Below are 23612 nucleotides of genomic sequence, written 5' to 3'. Positions count from 1 at the left end.
ACCCAAACCTTGCCACTGTTCCACCCTGTGGATTCAGATTCATGTGTCTCAGGGCAGTAGAAATAAGTCTTTGTATGTGTTATTTGACAGCCAGGAATGTGAACTTCCTTGGTTTCAGGAATATCCTACCATACAAACTTCAGTAGATGGAAGGGCCAATTCCTAGTACAAACCCCGTGGAGACAGCTGGGGTGGAAAAATGACCTACATGCCAGAGCATGCTGCAAGGAATGCTTGGTGACTACATTTATAAATGGAATTAGTGAGTTTTATTTTGTTTGGCCAGCTTATTTCTTGATCTACAAAATGGGCTTGAAAAGGATCTAGAAAATAGGACCGGGCACGGTGGCTCACGCCTGTAATCTCAGCACATTGGGAGGACGAGTTGGGTGAATTTTGAGCTCAGGAGTTTGAGACCAGCCTGGGCAACATGGCAAAACCCTGTCTCTACCCAAAACACAAAAATTAGCTGGGCGTGGTGGTGCCTGCCTGTAGGCCCAGCTACCAAGGAGGCTGAGGCAGGAGAATTGCTTGAACCCGGGAGGCAGAGGTTGCAGTGAACTGAGATCGTGTCACTACATTCAAGCCTGGGAGACAGAGTGAGACTCCATCTTAAAAAAAAAAAAGAGAGAGAGAGAACCTAGAAAATCTATTTTTCTGACAAAACCTGGGATCAGTCTGCCTTCATATCTCATGTTCTTTTTCTATTCCACCATGTTGGCTCTTATGACCCCACAAATTTGTATTTTCCTATATAGTAGAAATGATTTAATTGATTTTTATAACTGTGGAAATATTTTATCTTTAAAGTCTTCTCTTTTGTGATTCATCATCTGGCAATTGGTCTGGCTGGGATTTGGAAAAATGATAATAGCAGATATTTGTTAAGCCCATACCATGGGCCAGGACATGACCTGAACTTGTCACAAAGATTACATAATTTGTTACTCATTATGATTCTATTCTTATCCCCTCTTAAGTGATGAGGCAACTGAGGCAATATAGGAGGTAAATCACTTCTCAGCATGGCACAATGAATAAGAGCAAGATTTGAGTCCAGGTGGTTTTCTTTATTAACCACAACACATTTTTTTCCCTGTGTTTTTACATTTAGTTCTGTAAACATTCATTAAAGGCTTACTCTGTACCAAACAATATTTTGAGTTACAAAGAATTATCTAATTTAGTGTTTTTCGGTCTCTGCTCTATTGGCATTTTGGACTAGGTAACTGTTTGGGGAGCTGTCCCATACATTATAGGATGTTCAGGAGAGTCCTTGGTCCCTACCTACTAGATGCCAGTAGCGTCTTCCCAAGTTGTGACAGCCAAAAATGTCTCCAGATATTTCCAAATGTCCCCTGGGGTCAGAAAATTGAGAACATTGATCAAACTTTTAAATCTTTCTGTCTCTCTCTCTTTCCATCCATCCATCCATCCATCCACCCATCCATCCATCCATCCATCCTTCCATCTTTCTTATCAATGTGTACCTTGTGACTTTTAAAATACACTTAAATAATACCATAAGGGATCTGTATTTGAAGAGATTCTACATAACCCTACTCAATTCAATTTTTTACTTTTTGTTACATTTAATAACTTCTGAAACAGACCTTGTGTCATGTGGAGGAGAACGTTTGACAAAGTGCTAAAAGCAAAAGAAGTTAAAGCGTAAACACAGCAGAAATTTAGTAATTCCCTTGACAATTATTTTTTACACTCAATACCTTGAATTTCATGTCAAAAGTACCAGAGTAACTTAAATGAACAAAACTTTAGAGTGATAATAGTGGTAGTAGGCAGACTCATGCACCTGCTCCCCCAAAGATGTCCATGTCCTAATTCCTGGGACCTGTGACTGGGTTTCCTCACATGGCAAAAAGGACTTTATGTATGTGATCAAGATAACAATTTTGAGATGTGGAGATCATCTTGGATTACCCAGGTGAGCCCAAGGTAATTTCAAGGGTCCTTACAAGAGAAAGAGTGAGAGATGGAAATGTGATGATAGGAGCCGAGGACAGAGAGAGAGAGAAGAAGAGAGAGAGAGAGAGAGAAGAAGAGAGAAAGAGAGAGAGAATTTGAAGTCGCTATGCTTCTGGGCTTGAAGACAGAGGAAGGCACAGTGAGCCGAGAAGCCAAGGAATGCAGGTGGTATCTAGAAGCTGGAAAAGACGGGAAACGGATCCTTCCCGGAAGCCTCCATAAAAACATCTTGCAGACACCTTGATTTTAGCCCAGTGAAACCCATTTCTGACCTCCAGAATTATAAGATGATAAATTTATATTGTGTTAAGCCACAAATCTGTGGTGACTTGTTACAGCTGCAACAAGAAACTAAGACAGTAGCTCCATATTTCTGAAATTCAAGGTGAACTGAAACTGCATGTGGTCCTTCAAGAATCCCAGTGGAGGAGGGAAGAAAACTAACCCTTCCTGAACGCTTTACTGTGTATCAGGTACAGCAAAAATGGTTAGTGTGTTGCATGCATTAATTCTAACAATGACTCCAGGGGGCAACTTTTGTTTTCTCCATTTTTTCAGATTAGGAAACTGAGGCCAGAGAGATTAAGTAATTTATCCAAAGTTAAGCACAGAGCCAGAAAGGATACCAAGGCCTGCCTGACTCCAAAGTCTATTCTCACTCACATCAAAGCAACCCTCCCCACACTGATTATAAACATTTCTGTATTCATTGTATTTATTATCAGACTTCAGGCTAAGTTATTTGTAAATTCTACTGGCACAAATGATATAAACTATAATAAATGTTATTGTTCATTTGGGATTTGTCAATTAAACAAATGCCTTTTAGTTTATTAACTGCATAAAGTTATTTCCCCAAAAAGGCATTGTTTATTGCTTTATGCTTGGCTTTTGAAGTCCAAGGTCCCTCTTGCCTTGGCAGACTGTGACATTAGTCTCCGCTCCTGCTTAGTCTAACATTTTCATTTTCAAAAAGCCAGTGGTAAATCAAGCTGAGAGCCAGATCCCAGTCAAAAATTGATTTAGTAAGTCATTGTAGCTCACCAGTTAGAATGCTACCTTTTTGCTTTATAGTGTAACCTCTTCAGCAATCACCAAAAAAGGACACACACACAAACACACCCCACACACACTCCCCCAGCCCCCTTTCTCTTTCTCCCTCTGTCTCTCTTTGACACATACGCCTTGGGGGAGAATATCAATAGATAAAATACAGGCATTTGAGATATGATAATTCAAAGGGCAGAAATTTTTAAAAAATGTGTTCCTTAATAGCAAATGGACTTTTTCTAACACATGTTCTTCCTGAAAGGTAAAAAATATGTTGGGTATTATATTCTTTTACATTGACTTTTACTTAGGATCTAAAAAGTTAAAGCTATCTATCTCTATAAGACAAATGACTATTTTTTACTTAAATCCGTAACTCTCAAGCATCCTGTATGTGCATAATAAATGATGAGTAAATTGAATTCTATAACCTCTCATGCCATCAGGGAATTAATGGCAAACGATTCTAGGAAAGAAGATAATGAGCTCATTTATTAGTTTTTTTTTTGCTTGGGAACCAGCTTAGATTTCAAAAGCTCTCCTCATCCTCCTCATTTTGAAAGCTCCCTTTCTCCTTTCTCTGTTGTCCTTTTTCTTCTCCTCTGCTCTTCCTCCTCCATTTCAAAAGCTCTCCTTCTCCCCCTCCTCCTCTTTCAGTTAAAGAAACCAACTGAAACACTAGTGAAGAGAAATTCATACTATCTGATGGCCCCGCAGGGGAAAGTGTCCTCACTGCAATGTCAGTGGCATGAAATTTGTGCTCCTCTCCCTCCCATGTACGTCGTTGTTTCATTTGTCCACCATATCTGAAATACTCTCTGCTACTTTAATATCTTAATAATGTGATATAGGGAAAGAGTATCAGACTTAAACCCCTCAAGAAAGCTGAACTCTAGCCTCAGCTTTGGTACTGTGCTGGCAATGGCCCTGTGGTCCCTGAACTCCTCTGAGCCTGTGTTTGCTTACACGCAAAAGGAATGAATCATGTTCAACTAGCGAGTGGTTATGTGGATCACCTGAGGAATGCTTGTACACGTGACAGCATTTTATAAGCTGCAAAGCTCGACACAATGTGAGACAATATTATCATTTCTCCTTATCTTCACTACAAGTTTTCTGCCATGAAACTCTGCTAAAAGATAATCTGTGATGACTCGTAGCCTGCCAGGGAATACTTTCTCTTGTGTTGAATTCTCTTTTCTCTCTCTCCCATCCTACACCTTCCCCTTCTTTAGGTGCTACTTGCTGATTTGCGTGGCAGTCAAGATTTCGACGGCCACATTATTATTTTAAAACTCAGGGAAGCGATGTCTACTGTTGAAAAGGAGATAAAATGAAATGAAGTACCACCACTCAACTTTGCCCAAGTCACTTAATTTTCTCGATTTGACTTGAAGACTCTATTTTCCTTTAAGAGGGAAGTGGGTTGGTAATCAGCAAGATCATAGCTTTAATACAAGCTAAATATCTGCCCTTTGTTTTTTCTTTTAACATGATATATGTGGTTGGGAGGATAGACGGAACAGTCAAGGCACAAACAGGATAAGAAAGTACAGCTGACCTTTGAACAACATGAATTTGAACTGCATGGGTCCACTTATACTTAGATTTTCTTCTGCCTCTGCCACCCCTGAGGCAGCAAGGCCAACCCCTCCTTCTTCCTCAGCCTCCCCAACATGAAGGCTATGAGGATGAAGACCTTTATGATGATTCACCTCCACTTAATCAATAGTAAACATATTTTCCCTTTCTTATGATTTTCTTATTAGTTTTTATTATCATATATATATATTGAGGCAGAGTCTCATTCTTTCACCCAGGTTAGAGTGCAGTGGCATGATCTTGCTCACTGCAGTCTTGATCTCCCGGTCTCAAGAGATCCTCCGACCTCAGGTAGCTGAGACTACAGGTGCATGCCACCACGCCTGGCTAATTTTTTGTAATTTTTTCTTTTTTGGTAGAGATGGAGTTTTGCCATGTTGCCCAGGCTGGTCTGGAACTTCTGGGATCAGGTGATCCACCCACCTCGGCCTCCCAAAGTGCTTGGATTACAAACATAAGCCATTTTGCCCAGACATGATTTTCTTAAAAATATTTTCTTTTCTCTAGCTTACTTTAAGAGTACAGTATATAACAATATAACATACCAAATACGTGTTAAGGCTTCCAGTCAATGGTAGGCCATTTGTAGCTAAGTTTTTGGGGAGTTGAAAGTTATACAAGAATTTTCAACTTTGCAGGTTGGTGCCCTCAACCCTTGGGTTGTTCAATGTTCAAGTATAATGCTTTTCTTATTTCCTAAAGGGGAACTTTGCTGCCTGGGGGGTATTGATCCTCATTGACCCCTAATACCTCTGACCCCTCAAAAAGCCTCATGCTCCAGAATAATAAGGAAATGAGCCAGATTTTTATGTTTCACAATTTATGAAAACAAAACAATCCAGCATGCTAAAGCTTTGTGTAACTGTATTTCAAAGCAGCATTTTCTCTACATTTCCTTTTTTGTGCTTCTTTTCTGATTTGTACTCATAAGTAGTAGAAAGCATTAAGATGAGATTATTTTCCAGAAATGATTGTTTTCTGTGAGAACTCAAACTATGTTGATTAAAAGATATAGTTGGTTAAAAAAAGAATGTCATTACATAGAATTTTTCTGTCCCTATATGATAACATTTCTCTCTATAGCTGATATTTTTGTGAATCGTTGCAATCAACAATCTCAGGTTTTAAATGATTTCTCTTTTACTGAACACTTGAATTGTCTGTACAATACAATGCAGCTTCTAAGCACTTTTAAGAAAAAGAAATTTGTTTCCTATTGGCCAAATCTGTTTGCCTTTTTCTCATTTTGTTTCAAACTTTCTTCTACCGAGACCCTAAATAACGTCTGATTTTAATTTGTAAATGTCTCAAAGGAACCAGCTTTTGTGATACAATATTATTTGTTATATCTTTTCTTATTTTTCTTGTTAGTTTGGGCACAGACCACCGTGTTGTCTTTAGTTCCTTTGTTTTGCACTAAGGAAGCTTGAGTTTTCTTCTTTTGTATTATAAAATATTTGTGCCATTTTGATATGAAATTTCCAGAGGTAGTTTTCATAGAAAGACTTTCATAATACACTTGGTTTATATGTTTACTATCCAAGACATCCTTGAACTTTAAAGACATCAGATTTTCCATTGTCAAGCTAATGCCACAAAACACTATCAATGATATTCATATCAAACCATTGCATCAATCAATTGGGAGGCATAGAAATCAAATGTCAACATGGAGACTATAGTGAATATTATACTGTATACTTAAAATGGCTAAGGGAATAGATCTTAAATGTTCTCATCACACACACAAATATACATACACACAAATGGTAACTATGTGAGGTAATGCATATGATAATTAGCATGATAGTAATCATTTCATAATGTATATCAAAATATCATATTGTACTCCCTAAATATATATAATTTTTGTCAATTATACCTCAATAAAGCTGGAAAAATTGGAAGGTAGTTTTTAGATAACAAGGTGGTTTTTTAATATTCTGTGCTCACTGTAGCTTAATTCAAGTAGTATTTGGCTGTTTTTATGTGCAAAAATATGTGCTAGGCACTATTGGGTATATAAGGATGAGTAAGACATGTAGGCTAGCGTCTTGCAGAGTTTGCAAAGATGTAAGTATTCCAAAGTTTGCATTCAATATCTCAAGTGCTAATTGAAAGAGTAGGCCTGGGATCCAATTTGAAACACTGCTCAATATAGTTAAGGTCAAAGTTCAACCTTAAACAAAGAATTAATTATTCTGCTCTTAAAAAGGTGAAACATTCAGGGTAATTAAATAATTAAATCAACAGTAATTTTCTCACAATAAAACTTTGGTTCAATTATATAAGGAGATTACGACATTAATCATAACTTAACTGTGATAACGATTCCTGTTTAAAACCTCATTATAACCCAAGTGAAAAGATCATTTAAAAAATTGTTGGGTGCCTTAAACTTTCTTATTACAAACAAACAAGAGTTAACCAGATTCTATAATAACATTCATGGCAATTGAAATAATATAAACCCCAAATTGTACCATAAAGTGATGATGTTTTCAAATGAAAGGATAAATATCCTTAAATAGAGGGGAATCTACCAGTTGCCAGGGATCATCAAACAATGTGAGGTGTCGTGTGCATATTATTTTTCTTATAGTTAAAATAATAAAGGCAACTTCATATTTTTATAAAAACTCACGCCCCGAATTGCTGTTAATGCATCAGACTCAGCTGCCTTCACTGCTTTGGCACCATCTTCTGACCCATAATACTTGGCTTCACAACACTGGCCGTGAGTGGGATCACCTGTTCACCTTTGGCTCTTCTTTCTCTCCATTTCATCTGTTCTTTGAAGGCACACTTCACAGCAGGGCACCTTCCCTCCTTACGCGGGTCTTGCTTTAGTTCCTTACTAGTAAGTGTGATATGTTGGGCCCTGTGATATGTTCTAAGCCTTTTCTGTGTATTAACTTATTTAATTCTCACCTCAATAATTTTATGACTCCTTTAACAGTTGAGGAATCGAGGGGGCACAGGGACATTAAATTACTTGCCTAATATTACACACGTAGTCAGAAGTGCAGCTGAGGCTGAAACATAGACAGTCTGCTCATGCTATTGACTTACACTCTCTAGCGAGTAATTGTTGAATCAATGAAAAGCATTTTCTCTCCAAATCCATTCCAAAAAAGCCATAACTGAGATAACTTCTTCAACTACCTTCTTAACTCCAATCTCCATTCCCTCTAGTGGGCATTAAATCCCATATTCAGAGTGATATTTCAAGCTTTTTGTTATGCCCTCATCACTGCTCTCAAGTCCTTTGAAACACACCAACTCACCTAAAATATTTATTCTTTTTTTATATGTATATACTTTAATCTTTTAAAATGCCTCTCCTTTTTGTGCATATATATTCTCTGTGAATAAAAAACTAGAAGAAACTGTAAATGCTTTCCCTAGGAAATATTTTGGTATGCATCTTCTTTTCTTATTCCCGGTCACATAATTTCAAATTTGACTCCTTACATGGGCCTTTGAGAATACCCATTACTTTGACTTATGTATTGATAATTGTGATAAAAAAAAGCTCTAATTTTCTTAATTCTGTACTTTTTTCTGATCTATCTTCAATTCTAGATGGAAAGAAAGGTTTGCAAAGAACACTGATATATTTAGCATGTTCATGTTGCATTTTATTGTCATCTTCGTAACTGGCAAAATAAAAGCTTGTAGGAAGATGGGAGTTTGCGCCCAGCAGTCTACACCAACACACACAGAGTTGCCCCCTCCAGGTTGCAATGGCACATTGACATCTAAACATAATCTCCTAATTTGATGAAGGCTATCAAAGGGAGGACCCCTCCCAAATGTCTGTTTATTTTTGGTAAATGTGGGTGGAACATAAGGAAGACATTTTAAAATTTGGCTAGAGAGGTTGAGGCCTCTGAAAGTTAAATGTATAATTCTGGTTACAATGTATTTTTGGCTTTTCATATCAGTGGAAATGAAAAACACCCATGGTTTAGGAATCTATTGATGCTTGATTACAGTATGTCAGGAATTTATTATCTGATTTTTGAAATAAAATTTAGTCAAAATTAAAATTAGGGATTTTTGTTCTACCAAAAAGAGACATGGACTCACATGTTCAATGCAGCATTATTCACAATAGCAAAGACACGGAATCAACCTAGGTGCCCATCAATGGTAGACTGGATAAAGAAAATGTGGTACGTATACACCATGGAATACTATGCAGCCATAAAAAAGAATGAAATCACGTCCTTTGCAACACATGGATGCAGCTGGAGGCCATTATCCTAAGTGAAGTAACACAAGAACAGAAAACCAAATATGGCATGTTCTCACTTATAAGCGGGAGCTAAACATTGGGTACTCATGGACGTAAGGATGGCAACAATAGGCACTGGGGACTACTAGAGCGGGGAGGGAAGTGGGAAGGAGAGGGCAGGAGTTGAAAAACTAACTGTAGAGTACTATGCTCAGTACCTGGGTGATGGGATCAGCTGTACCCCAAACTTCAGCTTCATGGAATGTAACCAGCTAACAAACCTGCACATGTACTCTCCGAATCTAAAATGAAGTTGAAAACAATTAGAGATCTTGATTTTAAAAGAAATGTAAACTAGGATCTTGGCGTTCAGCTTATTTATATTCCTATCTGCTACTACAGACCCATATTATGACAAAAAAAATGAACTCTGGTGCAATCAGTATTTACATGGTTTACTAATACTATGAACGAGTTATGCTGATCAATAAATAACTATGCCTATAGAATAGATTCAAAGGGCTGTGTCCTAATGAGCACGGGAGCCTCTCTAACCTTGCAACAACTTCTACCTCTGTTTAACTTGTTGGAGTGTGGAAGTAACAGCTACAGTGGGAACAAAAAGCATCCAAACTCTTCACTCTTTACTTTGACTCCTTGGTTGTTTATTCATTTATTTTTTTGAGACATAGTCTTGTGTCCGCAATTGGTGGATTCTTGGTCTCACTGACTTCAAGTATGAAGCCGCGGACCCTCGCGGTGTTACCGTTCTTAAAGGTGGCGTGTCAGGAGTTTGTTCCTTCTGATGTTCGGATGTGTTCGCAGTTTCTTCCTTCTGGTGGGTTCGTGGTGTCGCTGGCTCAAGAATGAAGCTGCGGACCTTTGCCGTGAGTGTTACAGCTCTTAAGGCAGCGCATCTGGAGTTGTTCCTTCCTCCCGGTGGGTTCGTGGTCTCGCTGGCTTCAGGAGTGAAGCTGCAGACCTTCCCGGTGAGTGTTACAGCTCATTAAGGCAGCGTGGACCCAAAGAATGAGCAGCAGCAAGATTCATTGCAAAGAGCGAAAGAACAAAGCTGCCACAGTGCAGAAAGGGACCCCAGCAGGTTGCCACTGCTAGTTCGGGCAGCCTGCTTTTATTCTCTTATCCGGCCCCACCCACATCCTGCTGATTGGTCCATTCTACAGAGAGCCGAGTGGTCTGTTTTGACAGGGTGCTGATTGGTGCATTTGCAATCCCTGAGCTAGACACAAAGGTTCTCCAAGTCCCCACCAGAGTAGCTAGATACAGGTGTCCATTGTGCATTCACAAACCCTGAGCTAGACACAGGGTGCTGATTGGTGTGTTTACAAACCTTGAGCTAGATACAGAGTGCCCATTGGTGTATTTACAATCCCTTAGCTAGACAAAACGGTTCTCCAAGTCCCCACCAGAGTCAGGAGCCCAGCTGGCTTCACCCAGTGGATCCCGCACCGTGGCCGCAGGTGGAGCTGCCTCCCAGTCCTGCGCCGTCCGCCCGCACTCCTCAGCCCTTGGGTGGTCGATGGGACTGGGCGCCGTGGAGCAGGGGCGGCGCTCGTCGGGGAGGCTGGGGCGGCACAGGAGCCCACGGAGGCGGGGAGGCTCAGGCATGGTGGGCTGCAGGTCCCGAGCCCTGCCCTGCGGGGAGGCAGCTAAGGCTGGGCGAGAAATCCAGCGCAGCACCGGTGGGCTGGCACTGCTGGGGGACCCAGTACACCCTCCACAGCCGCTGGCCCGGGTGCTAAGCCCCTCATTGCCCGGGGCCGGCAGGGCCTGCCGGCCGCTCTGAGTGCAGGGCCCGCCGAGCCCACGCCTACCCGGAACTTGCGCCGGCCCGCAAGCGTCGCGCGCAGCCCCGGTTCCCGCCCGCGCCTCTCCCTCCACACCTCCGCGCGAGCTGAGGGAGCCGGCTCCAGCCTCTGCCAGCCCAGGAACGGGCTCCCACAGTGCAGCGGCGGGCTGAAGGGCTCCTCAAGTGCCGCCAGAGTGGAGGCCAGGCAGAGGAGGTGCGGAGAGTGAGCGAGGGCTGCGAGGACTGCCAGCATGCTGTCACCTCTCAGTCTCATTCTCTTGCCCAGGCTGGGAGTGCAGTGGCGCGATCTTGGCTCACTGCAACCTTCGCCTCCCAGGTTCAAGCGATTCTCATGCCTCAGTCTCCTGAGCAGCTGGGATTCCAGGCATGCGCTACCACGCCGGGCTAATTTTTGTATTTTTAGTAGAGACCGGGTTTTGCCATGTTGGCCAGGCTGGTCTCGAATTCCTGACCTCAAGTGATAACGCCTGTCTCGGCCTCCCAAAGTGCTGGGATTACAGGCGTAAGCCATATGCCCAGCTCGATCCCTCCATTTTGTTCAACAAATTGAATTCAAGCAGGAGGCTCTAGGATTCCACTGGCATGATGAAATGGAAGTTGGAGTATCTGGGATCCGTTCCTTGTGAGGCTTTCTCTGTTACTCTGCTGTGTGGCTGGCCAAGGTAAGAGTTGCCTTGGGTTTATGACCAAGGCCAGACATTCTAACTTTTCTGCTCTCCACATGAGCTACTGTGCACAGAGAGAAGTTTAAGAGCCAGAAAATTGCTGCTATACAAGACATTTTCTTAGTATCAAATAGCAAATTGAAACTTTTGTCATCAAGAAAGTGAAATCAGTTGGTTTCACTTTCAGTGGAAACAAATGAGGATTATTGCCAATAATGGCTGTTGAGGAATTACTTCTAGAAATATTTTCTAAGAAGTATATCCAATGAGCAAGTGTATGCATGCACTTTCTCTTAAATATGCTAAATCATAGAAATATAAAAATGTTAGTTAAATGGCTGAGCATTAAATTTAAATGATGAAGAAGAGGGATGTGCCCAAGGCACTTGCCCTGATTCAGGGAGAAAAGATTATTGTGGGTCATTGAACCAGAACGGAAGTTTAGAGAGGGTTATCAAGGGAAAGAAAAAGACACTTAAAAAAAAAATCACAATGACCAGAAAGATCACTAATTGCATATCTGCTTCTAAAATGCTCACATGTAACTATTTTGAATACCACTAATGTGTTCTGGAAATTAAAAAGTAAAAGGAATGTGCATAACAATAAGGCAGACATTCGTGCAGCTCTTTAAAAGTAGCCTTAAAAAATTTTTTTTTTTCTCTCTACCTTTGGGTTTCACACAATAGATTCTCAATCAGTATTTGTGGTACTGCGTAGAATGCAATCATTGAACACCAACGCATATTCCGGGTTTTTTTTCACTTGTGCTTCAAAATGGCTTTGCAAAGTGGACATACAGGGGAGAGTATATAACTGAGTAGCTAGGTGGTCAGACAGTATCGTCTGTCGGGGTCTTAGCAGTGTGAGACAATGGCCTGAAATACTTGACTGCTCTGAGCCTTAGTTTACTCATCTGTATGGAAACAATACCCATGCATTAGGGTTGCTGCGAGGATGCAATGAGATAACCCACTTGAAGCACTTAGGACAGGGTTTAGAACAAAGTAATGCTCAGAAAATATCAGCTATGACGATGCTTTCATCTGACATTGCTGTTTGAAGCAACAAGTGGTTCAGAGACTCGCTGAATCACGCATAGAATTAGTGCCAGGAGGTTTCTATTCTTCAGTTGATGCTCTTTTTAGGAAAAAAAAATCAGTGTAAGAATTAAAAAAAGCAACATTTCAACGATGGCATCTTTTAAGTAACCTTTCAGAACGATAAAATATTGCTTCATGTTTACTAATTTGGATCATGTAATTATGGTAACAAATAATTGCTCATTTCTAATTTTAAAGGTGTGTATGGCTGACAACTTTTATTTTTATGGTCCGTTAAAACATTACTGTCTAATTATCTTGAGAAGAGTGGCTTCATTGAATTGGGTAGACATTAATTTTAAAGACTGAGGATAAAGGCATATTGGGAAAGCCTGTACGTTAAGGCCTCAAATAGAACCCATATTTTCATAATATTTAAAAAAAATACAGCCTATCAATTTTTTTGAAAACTGTCCCCTCAAAACCATCACCAACTTCCATCAGAAAATACCTTTGAAAGTATACAGTTTATTAAATTCCATAAAAACAGATCTGGCATGTTACTAAAAATAGAAGCACCTCGAATGCATTAGTGGAGGCTGGTCTTATGTATACATTGTGTGGAAGGAGGGGTTAAAGAACACTGTGGAAGATAAAATGGAGCAGATGGGAATTAAGTGTTGCTGTAGCTGTTGAATGGTACTGTGCAAATCTTCTGCCTAAAGTTAGGCATAATTCTGATATTTTAAGTAAATTCATCTTTGTGTTAATGAATGCCTATGTCTTCAAAATCTAATCTGTATCTACATCTACCTGTGCTCTTTTTTTCTTATGGAATGTAATCTTAGACTATATACCTATCATCGTCAAGAAATTGCTATGTTACATAAAACAGGCTAGAGAGTTACAGGGATCTCTGAAAATGTGGAATTATAAGGCTTCCCTCCATTTTTCCATTATATTAAGTTTACATAAGCCAAAGATAACCCAAGTGGATTTTGTATAAAAATAAAATACTCTTTTCTTTAGCCCCTGACAAGAAAATATGTACCTCTTTGAGTTTTCTGTGTCGGTGTTAGGACTCTTTCACTCTGCTGGTTGTTCAGTCTCTAAATCTCTCACTCTTTGAACTCCAGCTTTCAGACCTTTGGCTTCCTCATCCGATTAACTGGGAGGTCCTGGCAATTCTCCCTCTGCAGTGTAAGCTAACACCTGCTCTGTCTTTAGATGGGGTTCAAACACCTAGGAAGCTCTGCTGAGCCCCAGAGCCTGGTTGGCTCTTCTGCTTTTTATTTGATAACACTTTGTGGATGCCCAGTTTATCACCGAACTTGCCACATTCTGTTATCACGATTGGCAGTAACATCCTCCTGGGACAGTGGTTCCCAAATTTGGCAACATGTTAGAATCATAAATAATTAAAAACCAACTAAATCAGAATTTCTGGGGAGGTGAGACCCAGGGAAGGTATTTTTAAAAGCAGCACTTCTCAAATTTTAACATGCGTACGATTCACCTGGGGATCTTGTTAAAATGCAGATTTCTGATTCATTCAGATTGGAGGTAGGGCCCGAGACTCTGCATTCCTAACAAGTTCTCAGGTGCCACAGGTGCCACTCAAGCTAAAGTAGCTCCAAGCAGCCCCCAAATGGAGATGTGGTTTAGAAAACAATCACATCCCGTTTTTATATCTTAAACTCACGAACTCAGAAACTTACCCAATACAGGATCACTTACTTCTTCCTATCCTGTTACCTGTCCCCACCACTACCATTTTAAGTGAGTGGATGTTGACATTTTCTCATAAATCAGAATTTGGTTTGTCAATATTTCAGCTATAATGGGCTTTCTCCACTATTCCTCCCCACCTTGTCTTGTCCGTGTCTCTGCATTCATCTCAATGGCAACAGAACACAGTGGAAGGCTGAGGAAGGTTAAGACGGAGGAGGAAGGTCTCGCTGCAGTTGCTTGTGCTTCAGTTGTAAAGCACCATCTTGTCTATTCTTGTCATTGGCTGTTGTGACCACCACTGCCACCCATGACCCTCTCTTTTTTTCTCCCTTCTAAACCCGAAAGCCCGTTGTTTCCCTTACTTATTCTCATTTTCCTCACTCCACCATCCTCACGATGACTTACCACAAATTAATTTGTGTTGTCATTATTTCAAACCAGCAGAAAGACAAACAGATGTTAATGTAAACATTTCTTTCTTCTATTTTAAGTGTTATTATCTCAAAAGCATTACTTTTCCCCAGTTAATGCTTCTATCCTTCCACATACAGATAGATCCTTTGAGTGTTAGACACCCACGATAGGCTCTGAGTGATTTTTATTTAGTAGTAATCTGCTTGAATAGCATGATTTAAGGTTCTATTAGCCTTGGTACACCTTTATTTGTCAACCTAACTATTCTAGTGGTTCCCAGAGTATGCACTGAGGCAACCTGGGTTGCAGGAGGGAGCTGACCAGGAAATATTTTAAAAATTTCAGGGATAGCCTGGTGTGGTGGTTCATGTCTGTAGTCTCAGCTAATTGGGAGCTGGGGCAGGAGGACATCTTGAGTCCAGGAAGTCGAGGCTGCAGTAAGCGGAGACTGCGCTGCTGAACTTAAACCTGGGTGATAGAGCAAGACCCCAGCTCAAAAAAGAAGAAAATAAAATAAAATAAAAAAAAGGAAGGAAAAAGATTGGGAAATAAGCAGCACGTGACCTCTGCAGACCCCTTGCGAATTACTAGCTCAAGGTAGTTCACAGTTTCAACAGTAGGTGGTGCTGCGTTCCTTTCAATGATTTATATTTATAAAGCTGAGTTTTCCATAGAGGCTGTGATAAAAAGCAATTACAGTGCAAAAGTCAAGGTGGAAAAGGAAATGAGAGGGCTGTGTCCGATCTGATTGAGAAATTGTGCCATGCTCAAGAGATGCACACATACCATTTGTAAGTGTGGTTAAGAGTGAAATAATTTTTTTTGTCAATTTGTTTGTATTTTTTTTCAAATAATTATTAAGTTGTTAGAACAAAAATTCTTATTAAGTTGTCTGAGTCTAACTATTTAATACATGGCACCATAAGGTATTTCTTTGAGCCTAAGGGCTTTGTGAACCAAGAAAGTTTTGGAACCTCTGCTCTGTTCTAATCGTTTTTTCCTGCCAAAAGTTTCCTGACCTAGTGGAGCTGGATAATCGCATCAGGTATCTCTTTTATTCCAGATAAATTAAAGGTGGACCAACTTGTGGCCACAAATGAGGGGCAACTCTCTCTTTTATCTTTTTTTAAATGTATTTTTTTCTATTATTTTTAATTGTAAAAAATACTAGTCTAATTGTTTCATCTGTTGATATCATATAACTTCAAAGAGGAATTTGAGAAAATGCCGTATCAACAGCTCAAAACCACCTCTAACATGTGTCTGATACGGCCATGGAGGCAACTTTGACAAATTCAGTTGTTGCCCTTGATATTTTTTTTCCAGCAAATATCTCATGTGTTATAACTACAAGGAGGAGAAGGAGGGGCAGCAGGGAAGGACAAGTGATGAGGAGGGAGGGAAATTTATCTAGCTGCCCATAAAATATCCAAATCCAACTAATCCAGTCAAAGCTGTGGTTGTGAAGAGATTTTGCCATGATTCTCTATATTTTCCACTGAGCTTTGTTAATTACCTCATTTTACTTCTGCAGTGATATGAAAGTCAATATGCCACTTCAATGCATTGCACATGGATTTAATAGAACATATATAATGGATTTTTACCAATAATAGTAACTTCTTTATGCACCTACTTTGTCCCTGCCATTAGTGCCTTTATCACTTTACTGCAACTCCGGCAGGTAGGCGTTGCTGCATGCACTTTCAGGATGAAGAAACGAAAGCCCAGAAAGGTTAACAGCCTGTCCTGGGTCACATAATTGGCAACTGGCAGCACAGTGATGCATTCTCGGATCTGCTCGAGTCCACAGCTTGTAACTTTTCCCCATGGCAATATTACTTCTCACACTTATAATTGTAAAACTGATTCTTACGAGGTTTTAGCCACTGCTGTTTCTAGTATCCTGAAATAACCTGCCCCGCCTTTTTATTTTTTTAAGAATATGTGGCATTATAGATGTAAAATGGCATCACAATTGGAGAGGAAAGCTGGAAAGGAAAAAGGGGAACCATCATTTAGATAAAGCACTTTTTAAAACTTAATCTTCTATGGCAACAATGCTATTTGTGTTGTAAAAAGTGCTTTAAAGATTTTAAGATGATGATTATTTTTTACAACCATCACCCGATTCACCTAGTGTTCTTCAAATTTCACAAAGGAAATGGAATGAAGTACAAGTAGCTGAACTGTCTTTAGCAGTCACACAGAGTGTGAATGTCACAGCAAATACATGGCTAGATCCTTGGGGATCTGTGTTGACGTTCACCCCTTCACTGAATACTTCCTCTCTTACTTTATTCTACCTTAATAATTCACATCATTGGAATACTTCCTGATTACGTCAGCCCAAGCCGTGGATGGCTTTCCTTCATTTATGGTGGTAAATACTTAAAGAGAATATTTACATATGGTTATTCAGGGATATTTGATCACAGATTGAAGTGTGAACATGCAGCCTTTGGGATCTGCAAAATGTATGTTTTTTGTATGATATCCTAATATAGATGTCTTAAAATCATAGCTGTAGTCATAAATGAATGCATTTTCTCATGTATCTTTTTATGTTCATTATCAGTTTGTTTATGAAGGGATGTGTGACAATGATTTTTAAAAAATCAACATCACCTTATGAGGCACAGAACCTACAAAGTACAAACCTGTAACCCTGGTTTTTTCTTTGACATCTTTTCAGTATGCAGATATTCTGCAACAAGGATGGAGCTGATGATAAAATTCCAACGAAACTCACGATGACAGGCTAACCAAGCTGTTTCCCTGACTCAGCTCCAGAATCTGTGAGGGCTATAATAAGCGATGCCTCCTCACTTTACTTTCTGGAGTCAATAAAATGGTCAGATGATATTTGGAAAGAGTACCTTTACATAAGCATTTTTCTCTTTTACAAATTTTGCCACAGTTAAATCACAAGATTTTGAAATACCTGTTTTTTGCCAACTATTTGAGATAAGACTAAACAGTAGCAGTAGCAGCAGGAGCAGCTGCCAAATCTAAGGCTGTGGTGGGTTTTGACAGCAAAGGGCTCCATTTGGCTAGAGGATGGATGGTGCTATAGGTAACAGAGTTAAGAAGTAGTTAATTTGCACTTGGCCAAAGGACTATAGCTCAGAATATTTGCTTTTGAATGAGAGAAAAAGGAGCCTTCCTTTGCTTACAGCTTAATCTCTCCATTCCTATTTTTAATACACCCTGCTTTATAGAATAGCCAGACCACATTTTTTAAGCTACAGTAAAAATTAAAGGGTTTATGATAATCCTGTGCGGATGGTTGTGGGTGTTTCACTTTCAACTGGAGCATTTTCTCTCTCTTTATTGCAGGGCTAACATTTCTCAGCTTTTTGCTACAGTCTTCTTCCCGAAACTACTCAAGTGGAAAAAAAAAAAGTCTTACCAGATAAGCAACAATTCTTACTATATTGGGGAATAGTACACATCCTCCCCGTCTATTTATTACAAGTAACTTCTTCAGGCTTTAAACCCAGAATGTCAAAGCACTCAAAGGAATCCTACCTTGCCCACATACTGATAATCGGATCCTGTGTATTCCTCCAGGAGAAAGAACTGATTCCACATCCAGCTCCTTTTTGAACGGTTCAGCTCATTTTTGCTGTTTCCAGAGAGCTCCAGGGCCCTTTTCTTTGCTGGGAAACCACTAGTCCTCTTTGATAGTGGAGTTGAGAGAGTTGGGTAGGGCTGGCCCACCCAAAAGAGCAGCAAGAAGTAGCGGTAAGTTCTCATGCTGATGGCACCGTCGAGTCCCTGGGTAGTGAGTGCCCCTCTCTTGGAAGCGCCTTTCTCACTGCACCGTATCCAGCCTCATTCCTCCTTCCTTCCTTAATGTTCTTTGCTTGGCTCTCAGAGGATATCTGGAAAGAATAATAACATATCAAGCATTTTTAGAGATGCTTAAAATTCAGTGTTAGAGCAAATAGGCTGGGAAAAAAGAGGACAGAAATTTGAATAGCAAAACAACAAAAAAAAGTTGGCTATCAATTTTGAAATGAAGGAGACGGTCTTCCAGACATGCTAAATGGAAGGCATGTGCTGGGTAGGAAGCTCTTGTTTTCTTTCTCCTTTCCTACCGCTTAAAAATCCTATTTTAAGGAATAGTGTTGCCATAGGTCAATGTGCCAGAATGGATTATTGCGCTCCTCTTTTACCTTGGAATATGTGGGCTGAGATCTGGTAGAAAAAATGAGTTTGTGTTTCTGATTCTATTTGCATATTTATCCTCATGAACAAGTCTAAGGCAAAGAATATCACAGACCATTTGAATTCAATTGAAAGTGGATAATGTTGAAATTTCACTAAAATGTATTGAATCCCTGAGATGTGCCAGGCGTGAGTCAGGCAGAGCCAGCTCTGCAGACTCTTGGCTTCAGAGATGAGCTGTGGTAGGACCTTTGGGTCAAATAAGGTTGGAAAAGACCATACACCTTCTTTTCAGAGTGCAGATTAGCATATCAAAGTGCCTGAAATAAAGTTTCCAAAGTGATATTTTGCAACAATAAAGATAAGCCTATACATATTTAATCCAGCATTTCCCAAACTTGACCAGAAAACTTTTTTTTTTCCCTTAGAGGACCTAATAATACTATAGGATGGGTGATTAAGCAACCTATAGAATTTGTATTTAATAGACTGTAAGTATTAAATGAGCAATTCTATTCAAATTTCCTTAGGAAATCCTAAACTTTATCTATAAATTTTTGCCTGTATCATAAACAATCAAGCATATTTGTTAAAACTGGTAAAACTGCAATTACATTTGTTATAACAAAAATTACAGATGCACAGTTGCTAGGTAATTTTCGCAGATGTGTCAAACATATCTAAGTACCACAGTGAGGGCCATCAACTGTAAGAACTATAACAAACTGTAACAAAAATGTCAGCTATTATACTTGTGGGTGATAATTTTCCATGGGAAATATTAATTTTCAAAAACACAATCTACCATTAAAAAAATCCTGGTGGCCAGATTGCTTGGTATAGATGTCCCAAATTGGTTTGCTAGTTTATGCAATTAAAGTCATATATGCCTATATCTCCTTTAGAAACTTTTCCACGTTTTTGGGCGAAAAAAACAGTAAATTACTCCTTTGTCTTACTATTTGATATAGAAAAAACATTGTCTTGCCAGGCACGGTGGCTCACGCCTGTAATCCCAGCAACTTTGGGAGGCCGAGGCGGGCGGATCACAAGGTCAGGAGATCGAGACCATCCTGGCTAACATAGTGAAACCCCGTCTCTACTAAAAAAATACAAAAAATTAGCCGGGTGTGGTGGCGGGCACCTGTAGTCCCAGCTACTTGGGAGGCTGAGGCAGGAGAATGGTGTGAACCCAGGAGGCGGAGCTTGCAGTGAGCCAAGATCGCACCACTGCACTCCAGCCTGGGCGACAGAGTGAGACTCCATCTCAAAAAAAAAAGAAAAAAAAATTGTCTTAAATAATACTAACAACACCAACACCAACAACAACAAAAAGGAAGTGTTTTGTAATGCGGAAAGTAATAGTAATTGAACTGGTACATTTAACTCTAAACCATGCAGATCCAGAACATGTTTTAGGTAATCTGATTAGTATTTTTTTCTCTACATCAGAAAAGATTGGTTCACCTGATTCTTGTCGTTCTACCAGGTAAATGCATATGTGACAAGGTTTCTGTTTGTTTTTTACTCCAGCAATGAGTAATTATAGCCACCTAATATGTGGCTTAGTCAAAGTCTTCTATTGAAAGATAAGTGAAATATTTTATAATATTCGGCATTTTAAATCCTTTATTCCATTATTATGCATCTTCTTGACAGCAGGCTAGGGAAGTTGAAAATTCCACAGGTAAGTAAATTAGTACTGCGACAATTAGCCATACTGGAAAAATGCCAGGCAACAGTATACTTGTCATAATGCAGCCTTGGTACAGGTGTGGAATGACTGATGATCAGTTAGGTACGAATGATTCTTCTCTCTCCTCATAGATGGTATATAAAGGGGACTGAGAGTGCATATGGAGAAAAGCCCTCTAAAGACATCTATTCATTTTTAGTAGCAGAGATTACACTGAGGTTGAATCTGTGGAAATTACATTTTTCTTAATTTCCCTCATTCTCCATTATTTGCAAAGACAAATCCTGCAGTGAAGAATTACACGTCTGCTGCTGCACTCCGTGAGCACCCCATGGTGCTGGCAGGAAAGAGGCATGCGGAGAATGGAGGTGTCAGCTGTTTAAAAGGCAGACTCCTGAAGGCCATTTTAGAGAAAAATCAATCCCTGTGGGTGTTGTGTGCAAACTCTACAAGCTGTTGCCACTTGAATATTAAATATTAGTTCTTTTTAATATCACAGATACCAAAATGTCAAGTATTTCATTTTTTTCTTAGTTGGTAATGAGCTTTTAAGTGATAAAAATTTAAGTAGTATTTCCAAATAGGCTACAACATCTAATTTTGCTACAATCCAGCTCTTTTTGTATCCACTTGACAGGGTGCATCCTTGTTAAAAACTTAATATATATAACTTAATTACTATGATCAATATGCTCAAACTCATATTTGATGTTAGTTTTTTAGAGGGATAGATTTCTCTGTGAAATTCTATAGTTTTTTTTTTTTAAAAACCCCTTTAAACTGTTGCATATATAACTTAGCAATTCTAATTTAATGTTTCTTAATAGGCAGGATTGCACAGTGGTTATGATCATCAGTGCTAGGGTCTGCAACATTAGTTTCTGTAAACCTGGGAAAACGGTTTCATCTCAGTGTACCTCAGTTTCTTTATTCTGTAAATGGGATAATGATACTATCCACCTCATAGGGTGTTATAAGGATTAAATGAGGCATTACATGCAAACCATTTAGAACAGTGCCTGGCATTTAGTAAGGTAGTATTAAGTATTAGGTATTCTGATCACTAATTATTGTTGTTATTCTCATTTGTATTGCATGTATAGAATCCATCTACAACACATTGCAAACATCTGCAGAAGATAGTTTATTGATCAGAAAACATCTCCAACCAAGTCAAAATTTTCTTAAAGAATAGAAGCACTTGAAAAATCTAAAGTAATTTATATACTAATTGTTTTCTTTTGTGTGGACTTCAATTCAGCATTTAACAGTAGTTGTATAGAAACAGGGAAGGCAGAGATACTGTGTGACTTGTCACCACTGTTTGCCTGAAGGAGAAGAATATGGGCCAAAAAAGAAAGTTCACTGGAGGATGGACTCATTCATAGAATCCATATTTTCTCCTTTCCATTTTATTATGTTAAGGTTTTAAAAGTCATCTTTATTCAGGTGAAAGAAAATCGGAGCTAGCTTTAACTTAGTAATTTTGCCCCTGTAAAAATGGTACTGGTAATTAACATACTGATATTATTCTAATGTTACATCAGAAAAGGATTTGATAAGTTAAAATGAATGATATCTGCTATGGTTTGAATATCTGCCCCCTCTAAAACTCATGTTGAAATTTAATCCCCCGTGTGGCAATATTAAGAGGTGGGGATTTTAAGACATGATTGGATCATGAGGGTTCTTTCTGCCCTCATGAATGGATTAACTCATTCATGGATTAATGGGTTATCATGAGAGTGGGACTGGTGGCTTTATAAGAAGAGGAAGAGAGGCCAAGTGCGGTGGCTCATGCCTGTAATTCCAGCACTTTGGGAGGCCGAGGCGGGTGGATCACCTGAGGTCAGGAGTTTGAGACCAGCCTGGCTAACATGGTGAAACCCTGTCTCTACCAAAAAAAAAAAAAAACCCAAAAACCAAAAATTAGCTGGGCATGGTGGCAGGCGCCTGTAATCCCAGCTACTCAGGAGGCTGAGGCAGGAGGCGCTTGAACCCAGGATGCGGAGGTTGCAGTGAGCCGAGATCGTGCCATTGTACTCCAGCCTGGGCAACAAGAGCAAAACTGTCTGGAAAAAAAAAAAAAAAAAAGAGAGACCTGAATCACATGTTAGCATGCTGAGCCCCCTCACCATGTGATACTAGGCAGAGAGTCCCCACCAGTAAGAAGGTCCTCACCAGATGTGGCACCTCGACCTTGTACTTAGTCTCCATAACTTTAAGAAATAAAATCCTTTTCTTTATAAATTATCCAGTTTCAGGTGTTCTGTTATAAGCAATAGAAAATGAACTAAAACAATTTCCAAATTTTAGATTTTACTTAACCTGAAAAACCGTAAATGGGAAAAAAATCAGTATGCTGCAAGCATGCCCCTAAGTGCAAAAAACAGGATTCTTACGGTGCAGAACGGTCATACGTTCAAGCAAAGGAAGACAATGGCCCAGAAGCAGCGCAACTTTGAGAACTGTGGGAAACGGTTGATTTCTGAGCAGTCAAAGTAGTGGGGAACCATGTGGTAAGGGGCAATCAGATGTGGTGGCTCATTTTGTAGATGTCAGGAAGTAAATGGAAAGGGGAAAGAAGTAAGGGCATGCTCAGATACTGAACTTAAAATAGCAGGCAGGGTTATTCAATCACAAAATACCTGAAGACTAGATGGTGGGAGGGAGGAAAAGCAAAACGAGGTAGATATTGAACCTTTTCTCTGCCCTCACCCTACCCTCCATTCCCTCTTAGCATTAGGAGCCAATCAATTAGAAACATGAACAACTCCATAAAAATAAAACGTGAACTACCTAATTATAGTCTAATGACAGTTTAGCAGTGGACATAAAAGGCTACTTAATAAACTATGTCTCTTTTCTTTTTGTTGGGATCTTAATTTTTTGTGAGGACCTTTCTATTTTCTATAGGGAATCGTTTGTATGCTCGGAAATTTGATGTGCAAAAGTGGTTGGTGGTCAAGAAAACTAGTTTGAATCTTTGCAGAACCCTGTTTTATTGATGACTAGAAGGTAATTGAGATGTTTATGGATAGCGGGGCAAGGCCAACATAGCTTTGGTAATTGCATACTTTGAACATTTATTTGCCTGGCAGCCAATATGCATATGTACTTCAGTATCCACAAGAGTGCACGGTCAAGTCCAGATTTTATTTAATACGTGCCATTTTGGAGG

General features: G+C 39.6%; 1 protein-coding gene across 2 annotated transcripts in view; it reads right to left on the bottom strand.

The window, feature by feature from the left end:
* The window catches only part of CDH6 (cadherin 6), a 136002-nt gene that overhangs the window by 44695 nt on the left and 67695 nt on the right, over window positions 1-23612 (bottom strand). For both annotated transcript variants that reach the window (XM_003274942.3, XM_012501600.2), the window contains exon 2: window positions 18094-18449. In XM_003274942.3, coding sequence (XP_003274990.1) covers window positions 18094-18321 — 228 coding nt within the window. In that variant the 5' untranslated portion in view covers window positions 18322-18449. The remainder of the gene's footprint in view (window positions 1-18093; window positions 18450-23612) is intronic.

Source organism: Nomascus leucogenys, chromosome 6, assembly GCF_006542625.1.
Source record: "Nomascus leucogenys isolate Asia chromosome 6, Asia_NLE_v1, whole genome shotgun sequence".
NCBI lineage: Eukaryota > Metazoa > Chordata > Mammalia > Primates > Hylobatidae > Nomascus > Nomascus leucogenys.
Note: the sequence above shows the minus strand (reverse complement) of the source record. Positions and strands in the feature narration are given on the sequence as shown.